General features: G+C 43.3%; 1 protein-coding gene across 1 annotated transcript; it reads left to right on the forward strand.

Annotated features, from left to right (window-relative positions):
* The first annotated feature begins 8,157 nt into the window (after nt 1-8,157).
* ZNF475 (zinc finger protein 475) lies at nt 8,158-15,984 on the forward strand. The gene is made up of 2 exons (XM_045886358.2): nt 8,158-8,438; nt 11,161-15,984. Exons 1-2 carry the CDS (start codon nt 8,264-8,266, stop codon nt 11,310-11,312), a joined length of 327 nt encoding a protein of 108 aa, XP_045742314.1. The 5' UTR covers nt 8,158-8,263; the 3' UTR covers nt 11,313-15,984.
* The last annotated feature ends 4,740 nt before the right edge of the window (nt 15,985-20,724 follow it).

Consider the following 20,724-nt stretch of genomic DNA (forward strand, 5'->3'; position numbering starts at 1 on the left):
TTTCTGAGCTTGTCTGGTTGTTTCATTTCTTGATTGCTTCTATTTTATTAAATAATGTTTTCCCAAGGGAATCAGAAGTAGAGTGATTACATAATTTGTTAATCAAATGGGGACACCCTAGAGAATGCAAGAAGGAGCTATTAATACTTGTCAAGACAACAGGTATCACAGGGACTGTTTTAGGCAAAGCAGAACTTAAGATCACCCTAAAGCCAGAGGTGGTGTATTTCATAAGTTCTCTTCAACTTAGCCCTTTTCTGAGGCATTTAAATGGTGCCAAATGGCTCCTTACACAAAGAAGCATCTATTTGGGGAAAAAAAAAAAAGTTTGCTCTGACTAAAGGTTCAACAGCTCACTTCCTGGGGTAAATGGGTAGGCTTTACAGAGTCCACCAATTGTTCAAAATCATACCCATAATTCTGTATACATGTGCATTATTCTGGAAAGATGACCATATAACTCATTAGATTTTTAAAGGGGCCTATTGCCCCATAAATATTACTAATTTCTACTTTACCACAAATCTCCAAAAGGCTACCTTGCTGGATTATGTTCTCCTAATCTCCTAGAAATGATATCACACAAATATAATTTAGCATTATTATTACTTAGTTTTTGTTGTGGGATTAGTATAAGCAAGGGCCAAATGTAGAGTGTTTCTGATTTTTTGTAAAATTGCTAGTAATGGCTTTGATTTTACTTTTCAGTATCACTTTTGTTAAGATTCGTACGATAACACTTAATGCTTGGAATATTTTTCCCCTTCAACCAGTTGTTATACTTCCTCTTATAAACTCTATCGGGATTGAGTTGTGCTGTTTGCTGGGGTTTCCTTTCAGTCTGAGCTCTCAGGGTGGTCACTGGGAGCTGTTTGAAGCTATTGAAATAGATACCCTAATCTAGGATTACTGGAATTATTTCCATTCTTCTGTCAATACCTCATTTAACACCAAAACACTCTCCTTTTTGGTCCTTGTTCTGTTTCCATTGCTTAGATGGTGGTATTACACAGCTATTTACTTTTTATTTTATTTTATTTTAATCTTATTTTTACATTAGTTTCAAGTGTACATTATAGTGATTCAACACTTCCATACATCACCTGGTGCTCATCACGACTAGCACACTCCTTCATTCCCATCACCTATTTCCCCCATCCCCCACCCCCTTCCCCTCTGGTGGCCATCAGTGTGTTCTCTAGGGTTAAGAGTCTGTTTCTCGGCTTTTCTCTCTCTCTTTTTTTCCTTGCTCTTTTGTTTTGTTTCTTAAATTCCACTCATGAGTGAAATCATAGGGTATTTGTCTTTCTCTGACTGACTTCACTGAGTATTATAATCTCTAGCTCCATCCATGTCATTGCAAATGGCAAGGTTTCATTCTTTTTGATGGCTGAATAATATTCCATTGTATATATATATATATACCACATCTTTATCCATTTATCTATTGATGGGCACCTGGGCTTCTTCCATAGTTTGGCTTTTGTAGATAATGCTGCTGTAAACATCGGGGTGCATCATGTGTCCCTTTGAATTAGTGTTTTTGTATCCATTGGGTAAATACCCAGTAGTGTGATTCCTGGGTCATAGAATAGTTCTACTTTTAACTTTTTTGAGGAACCTCCATCCTGTTTTCTAGAGCGGCTGCACCAGCTTGCATTCCCACCAACAGTGTACGAGGGTTCCCCTTTCTCTAAATCCTCGCCAACGCTGGTTGTGACCGCTACTTACTTTAAACTGTAAAAGTGAGTAGGTAGATGACCGGTCACTCACAGTGACCCGGAGAAAAGCTGTTAAATGTCCACTTTCTTTTGCCATGCACAGTCCTGGCCCAAAAGATTAAACATGAAGCATTCCCAGCAGAGAAAAGACATTAGCAAAAAGGAGGGAAAAAAAATGCTGCATGGAAAATAAAATGATAATGCCAAAGGTGGCCAGCAAAATGATTGGAAACATATGAAAGTTAGTAGATTCAAGTTAAAAGAAATACACACATCTGAAAGCTTTCCCTGAACGGCTCAACGCCCTCTGTCCATTTCCAGCCTCAGTAGACTTTCCCAGGAAATCAGGAAGCAAAAGCAAATTTGTAATGAGTCCTAATAAACTTGTATGGGGGTGGGGCTTTAGCTGCCCCCCTCCCCTAAAACAGTTCACACCTGAAAGGGTTCTTCTGTAGATTCAGAGATTAACTTCTTTCAAAAAATCTTTTACCTAGATGTTAAAAAATTAACGCCTCACCCCAAGAGTATGTGAAATGTTGACAGGAAAACTGTTGATCTAACCGTTTGCTCTGTCAGAACTTTAGACTTATCGGCTTCCTCTTTGCCTTCCTTTGATTACGGTTTCCTGGAATCTGTGGCCCTGGCAAGGCCCCAGGTAGACAGTCCGCACGCCGTGCTGAAAGCCTCAGTGCGCCTGCCTAGCTCAGCTGGGCTGTGCCCTTTCATAGCAGAGCCTCCTGCCCTTTTCTTTCCCGGGGCGCTGACCCACTCTACCTCTCTTCCCTCTCCATCTTCCCCACACCCCCATCCAGCTCAAAACACCAGAGAAAGAGGCTGAAGAGCAAACCCACAGCCAGGACCAGGGGATGGAGATCGTTCAGCTCTCTTTGCAAGTTTCAGACTGACAATCGTGAAATGAATGAAAAATAAAAGAGGTTATTTTATCTCCATTCAGCCCCACAGGGGATGCATTTTTCTCTTCAGCTGCATTCTGGGTTGCTTGCACTTCCCTCAAGCAGGCTTAGGAGTGAAATGTTTAAAACCTAAGAATATGGAGTGTGTTGCAGGTTCAACTGCAGTTCAACCACAAATAGAGAGCATGGACCAAGCTTTGGAAAATATAATATAGAACATCTTAGCCTTTTCATGGTATTAATTTTCTCCCACATCCCTTTAAGTTATTTTGTGCATGTCTTCTGGCCTCTGGGTCTGCCTGTTTTCTTCTAATTCTTCCTTCCAAAGGAAACCTTCTGACAATGTGACATGAATGTCTCCATTAATGACCCATGCCATTTATTTTGCTCATATGCTTGGTTAAAGACTGGAATTGGCTCATACTTTCCATATGGAATATTAATATTCATTATTCTCAAAGTAAAAAGACAAGCTTCTCATGTTAAACTAAAAAAGCCTGTATTTAATTAATCTTCAAGTAAATGAACATGTAAAAAATAGTAACTGTTGGGTATTTTGAAAATCATTGCTTCTGCTTTAGCCTTTCTTTTAGGTCTCGAATTCGCCAAATTTTTTTTTTATTATGTTAATCCCCATACATTACATCATTACTTTTAGATGAAGTGTTCCATGATTCATTGTTTGTGCACAACACCCAGTGCTCCATGCAGAATGTGCCCTCCTCAATACCCATCACCAGGCTAACCCATCCTCCCACCCCCTTCCCCTCTAGAACCCTGTTTGTTTTTCAGAGTCCATCGTCTCTCATGGTTCGTCTACCCCTCCGATTTCCCCCGCTTCATTCTTCCCCTCCCGCTACCTTCTTCTTTTTTTTTTCTTAACTTATATTGCATTATTTTTAAAGTCACTTTTCAGGCATTAGATCCTGTTACACGGCTAATAAACAAGAAGGCTAAAAACAATTTAGTCATTTTTTGATAAATGTAGTTTATTGGCATAGTTCAGCATAGAATAATAGAAGAAAAATATTCTACTTCAAATAATGTGCTTTTAAAAAAAAATGATTCTTTTGGGGCGCCTGGGTGGCTCAGTCAGTGAAGCATCCAACTCTTGGCTTTGTCTCAGGTTATGATCTCAGGGTCATGGAATCGAGCCCCAGATCGGGCTCTGCACAGAGCTCAGAGTCCGCTTGAGATTCTCTCTGCCTCTGCCCCTCCCCCGCTCTCTTTCTTTCTAATTAATTAATTAATTAAAATATTTAAAAAAATTTTTTTAATTACTGAAGTATAGTCAACATACAGTATTATACAATGCTATATTACTTTCGGGTGTACAACATAGTGATCTGACAATTCTGTAAATTCCCAGTGCTTATCCCAGACAAGTGTCATTACCATCTGCCACAATACAACGTTACTACAATATTACTGACCATATTCCCTACCTGTACTTCTCATTTCCGTGACTTACTTATTTTATAACTGGAAGTTGGTACCTCCGAATCCCCTTTACCTTCTTTCACCTGTCCCCCATCCACCTCCCCTCTAGCAAATAATGTGTGTTTTTTTAAAAGTGGATCATCTCAGGAGTAACTCCATTTTCCATTTTGCTTGCTGTGTATTAATAGCTTCACTCATCTAGAATCTGTAGTTTCTGCTCGGGTATGCGGAAACAAGAAACATGCTTCCTTCTTGCTTTGATTTTGCTCTCTTTGCACTGCAGGTGTAACCCCCATGAGCCTTAGTGAAAAGCTGGCTGACTCTCAAACATGCACACATTTTACCGTGTCTTATATCCCCAGAGGAAACCACACCACCAACTTAATTTGTTTCTGCTTTCACGTCACCCAGTGCTACTTACAAACATTGGCAAAGGTCTTTTCATTCCACTAAGTTGCTTGCAGCTCAGCCTCCCTGGGTCTTCCCATTATTGGGTGAGTATTCTTCCCTAATTAAATGACTGTCACATTCTCTGCGGTGCCAAGAGAATCCCAGTTTGTTTTTGCAAAAACCTCAGTAATTTTTGCTATTTTATTTCCCAGAATCCAAATCTCTTCATTCTCTGAAGATGGTTTGCCTCATAGTTAGAAGACTGAATTCATCCTGTAGGAGCTCCTTCTTGTGCCTCACTTTGTGATGAACCATCTCTCTTTCATCTTTTCTCCTTGTCCTCAGAGGCTAACATGTCTAATTACATCCTGGGATCTCATCTCCTCCTGCCTCCTCGGAGACCTTGCTCCCATACTTAGCCCTCTGCTCTCAGTCCTGTCTCTTTCTGCCAGAGATTGTTCTACCCCTAAAACAACAACCAAACAGATCTCTTTATTTTTTTAAGATTTATTTATTTTAGAGAGAGAGTGGGAGCAGAGGAGAGGGGCAGGGAGAGAGAAAGAATCTCAAGCAGACCCTAGTTAAGTGCAGAGCCCAATGTGGGGCTCCATCTCATGACCCTAAGATCAGGGCCTGAGCTGAAACCAGGAGTCGGAGGCTTAACTGACTGCGCCATCCAGGTACCCCCAAAATAGATCTTTCTTCAGCTCCACCTCTGTCTCAAATTTCCTTTCTGCAAACTTTTTGAAGGTGTATTTCTGTTTTCCTTGACCTAATCCTTAACTTTTAACAGTTAAGTTTTTACCCGTATCCCTCTATTAGAGCTCAACTCTCAAAAGTCACTGGCATATAATCTGTCAGCAACCAAATTAGCGACTTTCCTCAGCCCCCCATTATTCCCTGTGGCATTGGACAGAAGTGCTGCCGCCTTTCTGGAAACCAGAAGTGTCTCCTGAATTCTCCATGGAGTCTTTTGTCTCCACGCCCTGTTTCTTTAATGGAGAACTTGAACCTTTGTCTTTTCAGGCTGTGATTTCCTTTGCCCAATCTCTTCACTGTAGATTTCCCTCAGGACTTTCCCTCCATACATACTCTATATTCTCCTTTTCTGGAATTTTCACGGTTTTAAACATCATCTCTGCGTGCAAAGCTCTGAAACCCATTAATTCCAAATGACAGGCCTCTATTTGCTCTTTTGGCTGGACTTACATTTGAATTCTACTAGGATATCAAATGCAACACGTCCAGAACAGAATCTACTTTTTTCTCCTTCCCTAACCTGCCTTTCCGGGTTTCCTCTTTTCTGCAAGTGACATCACCACTGATGTTCTCTTGGATCCATGATTTCCTACCCAAGGATGCTCAAGCTCTCATAGATGTGCTGCCAACACAACCCTTGGAGATACATTATTGCCAGACTAATTTTCTATAAGTACAATGATAGGTTATTCCCCTGCTTAATAGCTTCCTATCATTTACAAAACAAAATCCAGATCTTAACATGGCATTCGTGGTTGTTCATAGCATGGCTGCAGCCAAACTATCTGATTATAGTTCTCAAGTCTACATTTATCACTGGGCAACTATTTGTTATTATTAATAGAAATATTTTATATTAGTTGCTCTTCTCTCTACTCACCTTTAGGTTCCTGTCCCTGAAGCTTCGCTCACGCTCTTTCCCATCTCCAAAACCTTCTGTGATCCAAACTCTACCCATTCTCCAAATGCTACTTCCTTCAGGCTTCCCTGATCTTCACAACTGGAAGAAACATTTCCAACCTTTGCATTTCATTTAGGTGTGACCACTAATAAAGTCATACTCATCCTCTTTTGCTTAGTGTTTACATGAAACTTCTTCCCCATCCTTCTGCTTGTAAACTGTTTGTGCCTTTATTCATAAAATGTGTTTCTTGTCAACAACATATAGTTGGGGTTTTTCATCTAGAGGTTTTTTATTTTATCTAGTCTGTCAATCCATACCTTTCAATTATGTTCTTTAGTCCATTTATATTTGCTGCAATTATTGATATGTTTGAGTGTAAGTCTATCATCACCTTGGTGTTTTAATTCTATTCCTCTTGCCTTTTTTTTGTTTGTTTGTTTGTTGTTTGTTTGGTTCCTTCTTCCCTATCTTTCTTTGGCAACTGGTTAACTTACCTTTTTTTTTTTAATTCTATGTCCCATGTTGAATTTTTAGTTCTGCCTCTTTGCATGTGTTTGTGGTTTGTGATTACTGTAGACATTAAAATTTGCACCTTTAATATATCACATTCTGTGTTTAAAAAATCAGTTTAAGAAAAATCTAAGAATTCTAGGACAATCTATTTCCAATGTTTAGTCCTTGCTTTAGGTAAGCTTAGTTCTGGGCTTTAAACTCCCCAGTGGTAAGCTACCCCTGCCTTGTACTTCGTATAAAGTCTGGAGCTACAAGGCTCTTCCCTGTTCTCCTGCCGCACCCTTGAGCTGCTCTGGACCCTTCCTGCATGCAACACGGAGGGAGTCCCTCCTACTGCCCCCTCCCTCCTTAGTTCCTATCCCTCCATCAGCAGTTGATTGTTCTTATCTCATACCCAGAGCAAGGCCTAATTCTCCAGCCTTCAGATTTAGGCAGGACCTGCATTCTTGAATTCGTGAGGGTTTCTCTCCGCATTGTTAGACTGCCCCACCCCTTATTGTTACTGGGTGTAAGACAGGGTGTGGGAGGACTTACATAGATAGTTACTGCATGCCTGCATTTCAGTAGGGTTCACACTCAGCTGTCCTGCCTTTTCTCTGTGGCAGACACCTGCTGTCTCATATTCACATAAGGTTGCAGCATGGGAGATACTCTTTTGGTTGTGCTGATCCACTCTCAAACTCAGGCAGTCCTTCTATTCATTAATTTGCCTTGCAACTTTGATTCTCCAATAGACTAAAAACTTATGGTTCCATAAGCTCTCTGATTTGTTCTTATTGCTTAGGTGGGAGCAAAGTTTCTTGTCACTTTCTATACCCTGGAGAGAAGCAGAAAGTCCCTATTCTGTTTTATCCTTCAGTCTTCCTTAGATTTAGTTCTCCCAGAAACAAGTGCTAAGAAAAGAATTTGAGTTCAAGTAGTTTACTGGGGAGGTGACCCCATGACCCCCAGTAAAGTAGTGGGAGGAGCGACAGGGAAGAGAAGGAAATCTATATAGTGTGTGAATGAGCAGCTGAGGTGAAATCCCACCAGGGGCTCTTGGAACACTGCATGGAATCAGCCTCGGTGAAGTGGCCATTATCGATCAACTCCCACTTGTGATTGATTAGCCGCCCTGCTTGTGGGTGGAGCCTGCTCCAGGTCAGAAAAGGCTTAGAATCACAGGAAGTTGTTAAGGTGAGGGAATGTGGGACGGTACACAGTGTCCCTTCTAGACTCTCCAATGACGCTTAATGACTTTACTTCTCAGAAGTATTGGCATAATAGAGCATGATGTTACTGAAAAGATGATTCTTATTTCTGTAGTCTCCCAGCGTGGAGAATGGCCAGAAGATAAGTAATCAAAAATCATTAAATGAGAAAACACATTTTACAAAGTACCAATTTGTAGAATTCTGGTCAGCTCTTCTTTATCTCCTATCGTTCCACACCCTCACCCCCACCCCAGTCACTCAGATGACATGGTTTATTCTCTTAGTTGTCAAAAAAATTTCAATTTACCTGACTGGTTGGAATTTTTAAAAATGTGATTGTCTAGCTAATGTGACTGTATTATAATTTAAAGTGTAATTTCTACACCTGCACTTTATCTAACAGATATTTTATATTACTTGTAGCCAACAATGATAAGGCGTCCACCAACAGTTATCTGCTACATTTGTGGTCGTGAATATGGAACAAAATCTATTGCCATCCATGAACCACAATGTCTGAAAAAGTGGCATAATGAAAACAACTTGTTACCTAAAGAGTTAAGGAGATCAGAACCTAAAAAACCAGAAGTCAGGACCATTACAGGTAAGTTTTGGGAAAAAAAAAAAACAAAAAAACACTTGAGTCTGTAAAGGGAGACTTTTCTCTCTGAACTTATAAGAGGAGAGGTATTCCTTCTTATTTATTCAAATAACTGCAACCAGCAACATTTACTGTCTTGATTATAACCAAATAGGAAAAACAGTTCTAGAATGCCTGACCAAAGGGCCTCAGATGCTAAGATGTAAAGACACTATTGTCAAAACTGTGCAAGGAGAGAGACCCACTGGCATTCCCTGTATTTCCCAAAAGTTACTTTCATATATTATCAGACTTATACTTAAAAAACATGAAGCTTAAAAAATCTTGGCGGGCACCTGGAGACATGTTTTCAAATATGAATGTGTCTTAGTGTTCACAGAGCAGGGTACCGGACTCACAGTTTGCAGGGTCCATCAGCCAGGGTGCAAAACTAAATAAATTAGTCCACGTATGACAAAAGGGAGGGTGGTGACCATGGGGAGTGGGAGAATACCGACTCTCTTTAAAGGAGGCCACGGCCCCCTGCTTCCTGCTGTTACCATTAAGAAATGTAGCCCAGTGTGGGCATATTTTTCGAAAACACAAAAGAATCTGTAAATCCAGAAATCGATATGCAATGCCCAGATCTTTCAAATTTTGCAATTAATGCTTTGTAAAGCACCACACAAGCCAAATGAAACCCCATAAACTTCCGTGTGTGGCCTACTTATGGAGCCTTTGCTTGTTCATTTGGGGTGAGAACAAAGTAGTTCAGAGAATGTTTGCCAGGCCAACTCAGACTTGCTAATCTTATTTCTACCATCGTCACTTTCTCAGTGGATCACCTCAAAGGAAAATCATTCTTGGTTTTAAGAAAAGTATCATTCAATTTAGTAATCCTCATTCTGTAACTGTAGATTTGCATAACTGAAGGGTACCTCCAAGTCATTTAGTATCGATCAGTCCAGAGCACTCTTGTCAGAAATGTGACACAAGAGAGTTCTCTTAACAATCCACAGAGTGGAATCTAGGTTGTCACGATAAAGTTCTAGAGGCTGCTAGAACCCGACTATTCACAGTCCTTGCCAAGAGTAGGAGGACTCATCATTCAGGTGGGAAAAGGGCTCAAGATGAACACATCCATCCACTGAAATTAGAGCATTTGCCCACAAAGACCTTGTTTGCCTCATTGAAACTGTCTCCTAGCAATTCTCTGTGGTGTCAAAAATCTGTTTTCTTCACTTCTGACTTTATCACCTTCTGTGCCTGAGCATAATGATCACGAGTCTCGAAGAGGAGAGAGAAATGATGGGCTTGAAGGCCCTGGGTGGGGTTCATTAGTCTCTTACTGGCCACAGGTGGAAATGGTAGGCCCTATCACTGTACTTCCCTGCAGTCTTCCTCTGGGCGCCATGCTGTTTTTGTTTCTGAAGGTGTCATTCATCTCGAGGCAGAGAGAATTCCCATTCTCATTTCTACCCCCACGGACTTACTATGGTCACGGAATCCAAACAACCCTTCCTCCAGATCCAAAGTCAAAGCCCTGCTCAAAAACTTTTAGCGATGTGATGAATCATCACCAGTGAGACTCAATGAATACTCTGGAATTTTTGAATACATATTACATGGTATGAGTAAGGAGAAAGTCTGTGCCATTCCTTTTTCAATAGTTTTCAAAGCTTTCAAAATACACATTCGTATGGAAAGTGATACTGATTTGTCCAAAGGAGAAAAATGAGGTTGTGCTGGGGTTCAATTTCCCATCAAGTAAAATAAAGAACATGAGGAGTAGCAGGATGGGAATCTAAAGTTTGCTATGCTTGTGTGAACCATTAGGAAGAAGTCACAGGAGATTTGCCTGGGCTTTAATGAAGAAATATTTGCTGTGAAAATGATAAAAAGAAAAGTATGCAATTTATGTTTGAGTGCCTGGCTACACTTAAGGGGACCTATTTGGGGCGATTTGAAGACACAGTCAATTTAATGTACTAAAGCCATTCTATTTAAATAAGGTTTATTAAAGCTAAATCCCACACTGTTTTTCTAAAATAAAGCCATATGCCTTTTTTCCTATGCTCTGCCAATGAAGATTATACATTTCTCAGATGTCTTGGTTGTTTTCTTAAGGACACTTCTTTTCGTCAGATTAACTATTCTGTTTGCATTCTTCACTTTAATTATTTAAAGAATCTCCAAGTTTATGGCCTTGAAGAGATGATACATTTTTAGGATATCATTCATCCTAAATTCACCCTCGACTGTCAGTTTTGGCTTTTCGGAACATTCCACTGAAGGGATTACAGAAGAGGAAAACACAAATGCATGTTCTTTTCCCTTTGTAAGTTTATATTTAGAGTCAATTGAAAGAAGGCCAAAAGTTGTATTTGCAAGATAATAATGTGTAAGCAAAGATGTTAATAATTAGTGAAGAATGCATATCATAACACATAAAACAATGTCTTCCCCTTTTTAAAATCCAAGGAGTGAAAAGTCTCTGGTTCATAGCTAACTTTTTATTCAACCCTTGCAAGAGGGAGTGGTACTTTTTTTTTTTTTTTTTTGGCAAAAGTAGTACGATTTGTTTAAAAGCCTCAGTCAACAGGTATTTCCTGAAAATATTTTCCATAAAAAGTAGAGTATGGTTCTCCAGAATAAAAACTGATCCATTTTACCATTTTTCTTTTTCTTTTCTTTCCTTTTTGTTCCTCTTTTTTTTTTTTTTTTTTTCTCTTCTTTAACTTTTCAGCCAAAGGCTTCTATGATCTCGATGCCTTAAACGAAGCTGCTTGGACCAGCGCCCTGAGCCAGCTGGTTCCCTGTAATATTTGTGGGCGTACCTTCCTGCCAGACAGACTGATTGTTCACCAACGATCCTGTAAACCAAAAGCCGCCAAGTAAAGCCCTCTCCCCGCACAAGTGTCACAGGACTAAAATTCTTTTGAGAGAGGTTGGGGTAACGGAGGGAAGGAGGAAAAGGAGGGAAAGAGAGGAAACAAGAAACCCTGGAAACCACTCAAGGTTGTCCAGCGCGGGAAGCCAGCTTGGGGGTCCGGCGGCAGGGGCGTGGCCATGACCATGACGTAGTGGGCCGACGCTCTGCCTCCCCCAGCCCCCCCACCGAACAGCTGTGCGCATGCGCGCAGACACACGGGCGGGGGGCGGGGCGTCACACTCCGTCGGGCAGAATTGCAAGTGGGTTGCACCTCCGCAGGGCCGGCGTTTTTGTCTCCAGGAAATTTCAGAGCCAGCTGTTGCTGTTTTTCTTCCTTTCTCTTTTCCTGAGCAAGATTTTTGAATTTCACAGTTAGGCCTGTTATTATTCAGGGAACAAGAGGATTCAGGTGGCAATTTCAGGCAACTCCTTAGTCTCAAGAAAAACTGGATTCCTTCCCATCCCTGTGCTTTCTGAAATAACGTGCCACCCAGGGAAACGCTTTTAATTGAGCTGTTGATTGGGAATCTTCCTTTCTCTATAAAATCATTGCGCAGCGAAGACTTTCAAAAAAGAGCTAAGGAGTTAAAGTACTAGAACCGTGCCTAACTCCTACTCCCTTACCAAGAGCGGGAAATGCTACAGTGAAATTTCAGAACTGGTGCCAGTCTCGTATGTCAGAAAATTTCTACAGGGCGATTCATCACATGGGTGGAGGTTAGCTCTTTCCTTCTATAGGAGAAGTCCGGAGAGTTCTCCAGGGCATCCGAGGGCTGATAGGTGTTTTATTGTTGAGATCTAAAAGCCTGCCAGGAAGTCCTGTGCCTCCCCGCCCATTGCCCAGGCAATGGCTTGTGAAACTGCCCTGTATTTTAGACCTTGAATGTGCATTCATAGAGGCGAGGCGCTCCTGGGTGGAGGCCAGGGTCAGGAAGGTGCTCTGCCCAGGAAATTCTGCTCCCCCGGACAGCGCTGCTTTGCCCGGACTCCCGGCAGTTTTGCTCGGGATCTTTGTTCATTTTATGGCTGAAGTTCAGAGCCATCCTGGATCCACTGGGTTGCTGCAGACCTTGAATTCATGACCTAACACAGCACAGTCAGCTCCAAGTTATACAAGCAGATGTATTGGACCTAGTATTTTAGTCCCACATCACTGTATTGTAAGAGGTTAGTTAAGATAGTTGCACTAATCATTTGTTGCTGTTTTTTTTTTCTGTCTGTTCCAAAGGAAGAAGAGATTAACTTTAAAATAGTCTTTAGCTACCCTCAAAGAAGATTATCCTCTTGAGAAAGACATAACATCTCATACCGTTGATGGTTTAGTTCTTTCATTTCGCTAGCAAAGATGACAACATCTAATACCTAGTTAGAGTACTGAGTCAGACTGCGCTTAGAGCTCCCTAGACTGCCGTGTGTATAAATCTCCCATCAGCCTACAAGGAGAGGTTATCTTTATTTTACATCTGAAGAAACTGATATTTAAATAGGTAACAAGCTAACTCGAGGTCACGCTGAGCTTGAGTCGAGGGACGGACTAGGGAAGCAAACTCGCGACTCTCGGAATCCCAAACTCCCACTCGTACCCAGTGCTATCTGTATGCTACATACGGATCTCATCTCATCATGAACTCAATGAACTATGCGAACAAAAGATCTGCCAAATGTGATTTTTTTTTTTTATCCAGTGTTTGTAACTAAGGCAAATGGGAATCTTAGTATGCTTCTAGTTTGCCTGCTGGTCAGGGTTTCTCTTACACTGAGGAGGTGAAAACCCAAGTGTGAACAGCCCTGTCTTTTTTTTTTTTTTAAACTTTAGACTTTATTTATTTTTTATCATGTTAATCACCATACATTACATCATTAGTTTTTGATGTAGTGTTCCATGATTCATTGTTTGCATATAACACCCAGTGCTCCACGCAGAACGTGCGGTCCTGTCTTTCAAAAGCCACTCTGCCTTCTGCTGATGTTCAGCAGTCCAGCAGGGAAACGCAGCAAAAATGCTGGCCTCCACTTTGAAATGGGTTGCCACTTGGGGCCCTAACAAGACATTCTGATACCCGTTCCTTTCAAAGCATGACCAAAAAAATCCAAACCAACTACTCTGTAGACATTATTAAGTCTGTGAGTTCTGGAAGTGGGCAACGACCGGCTCTTGCAGGAATTGTCACTTCCACAGGGAGCAGTGAGTCGTCTGGACACGTGCCTGGACATGGGGGGAGATCCCCCCGCCCAGCTCCCCCTCAGCTGACCTGCAAGTGTCCCGTGGAATTACACCCAGAGCAAGCTCAGTAGGAATAACTTCAGTCTAAGAGTTCCTGTCTCTTAGCAAAGGCAAGTCGTCAGAACCTCCGCATGGACAGGAGGGAGCTCGCCTGTTCTCTGCCAACGGCCCTCCTTCCAATTAACTCACTTCTGTGCCGGTATTTGTACTGCAAAAAGAAAATAATTTCTTGGACAGTAGTTGGCACCTGCGTGAGCTGTGAATTCGAACCTTGCTATGGTCCCTGTAGATAATCTTCTGGATGATGAGGAGCAGACACTAGATGAAGGTACTAGATGAAGGTACTCCTAGGCTTCCATTTCCACTCCCAGCCGGGCAGTTATTGGTCTGGCGTGCATGATTTTTAGAGGCGTGGGCAACACCGCACCACCCTCACTGCTCTTTTAACTCATGCTGCAAACTTCCATTAGATTCTCCTCTAGGAGAGGAGGGGGGTGAGGGGGGCAGTAAGGAGGGCACGTGATGTGATAAGCACTGGGTGTTGGATGCAACTGATGAGTCACTAAACTCTACCTCTAAAATGAATAATACACTCTATGTTAATTAATGGAATTGAAAGAAAGAAGAAAAAAAAGAAAGAAAGAAAGAAAGAAAGAAAGAAAGAAAGAAAGAAAGAAAGAAAGAAAGAAAAGAAAGAAAGAAAGAAAGAAAAAGAAGAAAGAAAAATAGAAGTTTAGGAATTGCAAAAAAAAAAAAAAAATCCCCTCTAGTTAAGGCTACAGGAAGGGTTCCAGGATTTCTGGATGCTTATTTGCACATTCAAGTCACATCACAGTTGCAGGGGATGTCCTATCAGCAGGGAACACTGGGGACCGAACAAGCATTCTAGCAGGGGTGTGGAGAGGACGAATCTCCCCCTGTGAGTCCGCATGGAAATCCCGTTAAGAGCTCCATTACAGGGACTCTTCAGGCAGCCTCCTCTGAATGTTTTCTGACAGACAAGTATTTCCAACTGGGGTCTCCGGACTGGCTCCCAGATGACACTGCTTGGGCCTGAGGAATCCTGACCCAAGACTCTTTCTGGAAAAAGAAGCAAGCTGCTGTGGCTAAGGACAGGCAGGCTCATTTGTGGAGCAGGGGACAGAGAGAGAGAGAGAGAGATAGATATCCAATGTCCTCTACCTACTGAAAACAGCCCTGGGTCTTTCTGTATTTGTCTCCTTCTGACATTAGTAGCATTTCTTCTTCACACTCCTGCCTGAACCAGCCTGTGTGGCTTTAATCCCATATCAAGTCAGGGCTGGAAGTCCAGCCCCTCTCCTTCCCCCATCCTGAAGCGACGGTCCACCTTCCTTTATCATTTATTACTTTCCTGGTGATCCACCATGCGGCCCACATGAAATGGTGCTCCTGTCTTGCCCGTGCTGCCCACTCTCTGTGAGCACTGTGATCAGAGACGAGACATGAGGTTTTCCTGCATTTGAAGGAAACAGACTCCTTGGAGAAGCAGTCAAGGTGTTTCCAGTGGGGACCAAACCGGGAGGTGTAGCGAGAATATATACCAGGAAAAACACTTATCGTAAGATGATACACCTTAGTTCTGCTTACATTTTTTATAAAAATACTTAAATAAACACAACTCATAGAAAAAGTATAGTGAAGTCTCATGTTGTCTACACCCAGGTAAACTCTCTTCTTGACATCCCACTGGGGTCGAACTGGAATGATTTAAATTTTAGCTACTAATTTTGGGGGCAAAAGAGGAAGATGGAATGGCAGAGATTGCTGTTGAGAGCATAGGATTCCACGGTATGTCTGATAATGCCCTTCAGCTCTATTTATGGGAACATGAGATCAAGCCAGCAATGGATATCAGCTTCAACTTCAGATGTGCTTAAAAAAAAAAGTGAAACCTGACCTAGGCATTATGGAGCAGGTCCTATCACTGAAACACATTGATCACTTACAGGCCAAGGGTTTTCAGGTGACTCTTAGTTGAGAGTGTGCTAGGCAAAACAACAGCCCCCCAACATTGTGGATGCCCAGTCCCCAAACCTTCTGAATATGTTACCTTACAGGGTACAAGAGATTTCGCAGATGGGATTAAGGTTGTAGACCTTGAGGTGGGGAGACGATCTCACATTATCTGGGGGAGCCCCAACCTGAACTGCATGAGTCCTGAAAAGTGGAATAAGAAGGGAAAGGGGGAGGGCGCCTGGGTGGCTCAGTTGGTTAAGCGACTGCCTTCGGCTCAGGTCATGATCCTGGAGTCCCTGGATCGAGTCCCGCATCGGGCTCCCTGCTTGGCAGGGAGCCTGCTTCTCCCTCTGAACCTCCCCCCTCTCATGTGCTCTCTCTCTCTCATTCTCTGTCTCAAATAAATAAATAAAATCTTTAAAAAAAAAAAAAAAGAAGGGAAAGGGGGGAGTCAGAGAAACGGCAGCATAAGAAGGATCCATCACCCTGTTGCAGCCGGAGATGTAGGCAACTCTGTGTAAGGACCAGAGAGATGCCTGCAGGGGCTAAGCGTGGCCCCAGCCGACAGCCAGCAAGGAAACTGGAACTTCCGTCCTCTAAGCACACGTGCCTTGCCTGGACTTTGCCACTGACCTCAATGAGCAGGGAAACGGCTTCTCCCCTGGAGCCTCCAGGAAGAAACGCCGCCCTGCCCACCATTCGTTTTTATCTGGTGAATCCAGGGTTGAACTCCTGACCTACAGAGCTGTAAGAAAATAAATGTGCATTGCTCAAGCCAGTAAGTTTTCAGTGATTTATTTTGGCAGCCAGAGACAACGAATAGAAGCATCTAGGTGGTGTAGGGTAGGACCAATGTAACTATGGGCCAGAGCTACAGCGATCACATCCGTGAGGGAAGCCGGCTACCTCCACGGCTGGCCTCAAGGAAATGAGAACACAGCCGAGTTTGGTCGGGGCAGATTGCCCAAGGACACTGGCTCCAGGATTTGCCACCCCTGAATACACAGCTATTCCGCAACATGTCACCTTCTGGATGCAAATCTTTAATGTTCTGTTTCATCACTGTTAATCTTAATGTCCTGTTAATATTTTTAACCCCAAAACCGATTGCCATGTGCCCACAGTTGTTTTAAAAACTAACCGTACATGGACAGATGGTCCTGAATTATTTGGTCGTTGAGTTGGGTGCCGATAACCCCAAAGGCCTTACCCTGCCCACCTATCTGTCTTTTCCATGAGCCGTAGAGAGAAAAATAACTTCATCATCTGAAATGGTAGCTATCGTTAGAGGAATCTCTAAGGAAGGTACTGAGGGAAAAATTAGTCAAAACATCCAAACCCTGAAAGGGCGCGTATGGTTACATTTGAACAAATCCCAAGGTTCACTGATGACTTTGCACAGGGCTCTCCAGAGGGGCCGTGGGCGGGTCTAAAAAGTGGGCTGGGCCATCGAAATCACTCGCTTAAAACAGGGAAAGGCTGGGACAACCGATCTAAGGATCGGTATTCAGCCAAATTATCGAGCAAGAGATTTGCCTTCAACGCCTTCCTCTCCCTTCTTTGAACTTTCTGGTTCTCTCTCAAGGTTTCTCCAGGATCTTATGGTCCCACATCCCACCCACTGCTGCCCAGACTTTCGTGTCCGTTGGAACAAAAACTCAAGGGCTCCATGCTCCAGATACCCCTCCAGCTCTCCTTCACCCATCTGCCCTTTGACATTTCACGGCCTGTGTCCCTTCCGTGACTTTTCACTAGATGTTTCAGCAGAAAGAAATTTGAGAAGGTCATCTCTGCAAAGGGGTGATTAAAGGGAATGGTTTTATGTGCTATCTCTTTCAGGTGATGTAGTTTTTTTTTATTTTAATTGCAGTGAGTTAACATCAGGTGATATAATTTTTTTAAAGAAGCTTCCTAAGAATATTATGTCTTTATCCAAAGTAATGAAATCTGTGTGGTGGGATTTCAGACAGAATGTTGGGATGGAAGTCACGAAGGCGTGGGGGGCAGGCCTCTCCTTGACCATAAGTGTCCCTCCTCATACCACGTAGACCTCCACTAACTCCACATCTCAGCAGGGGCATCTCTGATGTATCCATTTATAGCTTGTGTTAAGGGGAGGCTAACTGGGGTACTAGACCCAAAACATGATGCCTGAAATAATGCCGATGTTTATTTCTTGCTTTAAAAGGAACAATGACCAAGTGTCTCACTGTGGCAGCAGGAAGAAGGGGTAGACAGACATTCAGAGGAACAAGTCTCTACCATGCTGCTCTAACAGAAATCTATTTCTAGCTTCCTGTTACGGACCACTTTCCTTCGTGAAAAATTGACAGTATTTTGGCCACAAACCCAAGAAAACAGGCATTGTTCTTTGTCATTGAGGCAGATAAATTTGGCAAATTAGGGCAAAAACAGGCAAAAGTTTAAAAAATTTCAGTCAGGAGTGCCTGGCTGGCTCAGTCGGCTAGAGCATGTGACTCTTGATCTTGGGGTCGTGAGTTCAAGGGCATGGAGCCTGCTTAATTTGAAAAATAAGTCAATTGGGGCACCTGGGTGGCTCAGTCGTTAAGCGTCTGCCTTTGGCTCAGGCCCTGATCTCAGGGTCCTGGGATCGAGCCCCACACTGGGCTCCCTGCTCAGCGGGAAGCCTGTTTCTCCCTCTCCCATTCCTCCTGCTTGTGTTCCCTCTCTCGCTGTGTCTCTCTCTGTCAAATAAATAAAATCTTAAAAAAATAAAAATAAATAAAATAAAAATAAAAAAATAAGTCAATAAAAAATTTCAGTCATATGCACATATCAGGATACTAGCAGCATCATTTGATATTGGAAGGAAAGACTCTTTTTATTGTTCGAGGAAACTCTTTAAGAGGCATTTGTAATATACAAAGCTTAGCCCTGGCTTTAGTCTCATATGCGTGGTTGCCACAAAGAAGAGAGAAACAATTTTGCAAAGGCATGGGAATGGCCACCTTTATAGCGGACAGAGCTCCAACTTTGGGGAATTACTATTGTATTTCATCCTCTGGAGCTAGCGCTGGACAAAAACGAAATTGAAGTTTTGGACTCAGAACTGGGTCAGGGGGACTCCCACTTACATGAGGAGGGACTGAAACCATAGCAACGTGTTCACAAGACAGACGGAGGTGAGAGACAACAAGGAGAGGACTCTGTACATTGGGAGAAGGCTGCTGGATGTGGGAGCAGTGATTCCTAAGTTCTAAAGATTCCTTGCATGCATTCCCATTTTTATTGTGCATCCTCAAGCCTTATTGTGCCTTATTGTTGGCTGTGCTGGGGTGGGGGGTAGATGTGTAAAATAAGAGGGAAGCTGAGGTCTACACAGGGACAGACAGAGCAAGGAAACACTTGAGCCTGCACAGAGCATGCCCAGTAGCAGTTAGGCGCATCAGCCAGGGCAGGTGCATCTCTCCACTAATCCTCAGTATCACCTACGGGGAGGATGGGGATTCCAGATGTCATCTAATGAGGACTGAGATCTGGGTTATTTTGGCCAGCAAAGGGGTATGCGACCCTGAAAGGCCAGAGAACGTGGGTAGAGGATTAAACATGCTCCAAGGAAACGTCCGTGAATAACCCCAGACCAAGTGCCAAATGGTGGCAGACGGGCTCTGAGTCCTGCGGCCAAAGCAGACAGGGAAGCTGATATGGTTAGGAAGACCATGTAGCAAAGGGACATTGGAGCTGGCCCTGAGAGAATGAGCAGGTAGAGGCAGCGGGGACACTGAAGGACACCCCAGGAAGGAAACCACAGGAACCAACCGTGGGCCGCCCTAAGAATTGTGGAGCTCGGTATGTTTTGTTTGCATTCAAATTGGCTTGTTTTTCCTTGTTAATCCTTGGGGTCTGTCCACAGGATTTCCTGATAACTTGATTAAAGCAAGCGACTTTGCCTTAGTCTGGTGCATTTTCTAGACCACGGCTTCCTAACCAGTGTGCCCATTACTGGTGTGCTAACACATTAACCCCTTTGTCCCCCTAGGCTGTCTGCCTGGTGGTGGTCGCCTCTGGCTGTGAGCAGCCTCGGTGGTTAGCGTGAGTGTGCGGGACCCATATCAGCATTTCCTAGATGCGCTGTAAAGCGAAGCACGCTTGGGAGATCTGCAGCCTGTGTGTTGGTAAGTGATGTTGACCCTGATAAAGACGAACATGGAGCCTTTAGACTGTGGGATCAACTATAAAAGACATTAAAGTTCACATTTTAGTTACTTGCCCTGGCGAAAGTTGCTATTTCTCTTCTTTTTTTAAACATGCTTCCTTCCCAGCTTCTATCACCAATGTAGAATTTTCTAGAGAGAGAGGATCCCAGATTCAGCAGGTGGCGAAGCAATTCCATATACCTTTTAGCAATGAGGGGAAACCCCTGGTGCCATCGGGAAGGCTCCCCGGGGGTCCAAGAGCAGGTCAGCTGCGTGTGGAGGTTCCGGGGACAGCGACACGCCCAGCAAGTCAGAGCAACAGGTGAAGCAGGATAAAGGCTGCATGCGGGACTCGTGTGCGAGAGAGGAGAGGGGCCTTGACAACGGTGCCTTCGCTCTTCCAAGCCCTCAGCTTGCGGTAGGTGCTAAAGCAAGTCTGATGAGTTTTTAGACTTGACTGGTTTTCTTCAGGTGGACTTTAGACAAGATCAAGGAGGAGACACGCCGAGTCAGTGAACATCGAGGCTGGGGGGGTGCTGTAGATTTACCTTTCCCGTTTTGTTCCCACATTTGTCTCATGGTGCTTGTCATTCCTGCACGGTATCCCTGCCTCTGTTCCCATCTGTGTCCCCAAGCAGGCTCCTGTCGCTAGGCTCTGCCAGTAAGCACTCTGGCCAGAAGAGGGCAGCATTTGGAAGCAATGATGGTAGAAATCCGGACCGCGCAGGACAGGCATGGCCAGGCCGGCGGGCTCCTCGGTTCTTGCTTACTGTAGCAGCAAACCTATGAAAGGGACAGGAACTTACTGCTGAAGTCATACCGAGTGACTCCTTCATCTTGTGCCCTTGCCGACTCTTAAAAGAAATCGTAAATATTTAGGGTATAAATATCAACTTGGCTTCGCAACAGGCCACGTCTTGGCCGGTTCTCTGACAAAACTTAGGCAGAATATAGAATGCAAATATCCAGATCTCGTGAGTGATTCCGGCGTACGGACACTTTGCTTAGACTGCACCTGCT

The sequence above is a fragment of the Mirounga angustirostris genome, unplaced genomic scaffold, assembly GCF_029215605.1.
Source record: "Mirounga angustirostris isolate CCGP_5_RB_7025 unplaced genomic scaffold, mMirAng1.0.hap1 SCAF_7, whole genome shotgun sequence".
NCBI classification, from domain to species: Eukaryota; Metazoa; Chordata; class Mammalia; order Carnivora; family Phocidae; genus Mirounga; species Mirounga angustirostris.

Bases quoted from the DNA above. Each gene is read 5' to 3' on its own strand.
- ZNF475 (XM_045886358.2), top strand. From the start codon at position 8,264: ATGATAAGGCGTCCACCAACAGTTATCTGCTACATTTGTGGTCGTGAA. The intron at 8,439-11,160 runs GTAAGTTTTGGG...TTAACTTTTCAG, and splicing joins AGAAGTCAGGACCATTACAG to CCAAAGGCTTCTATGATCTC.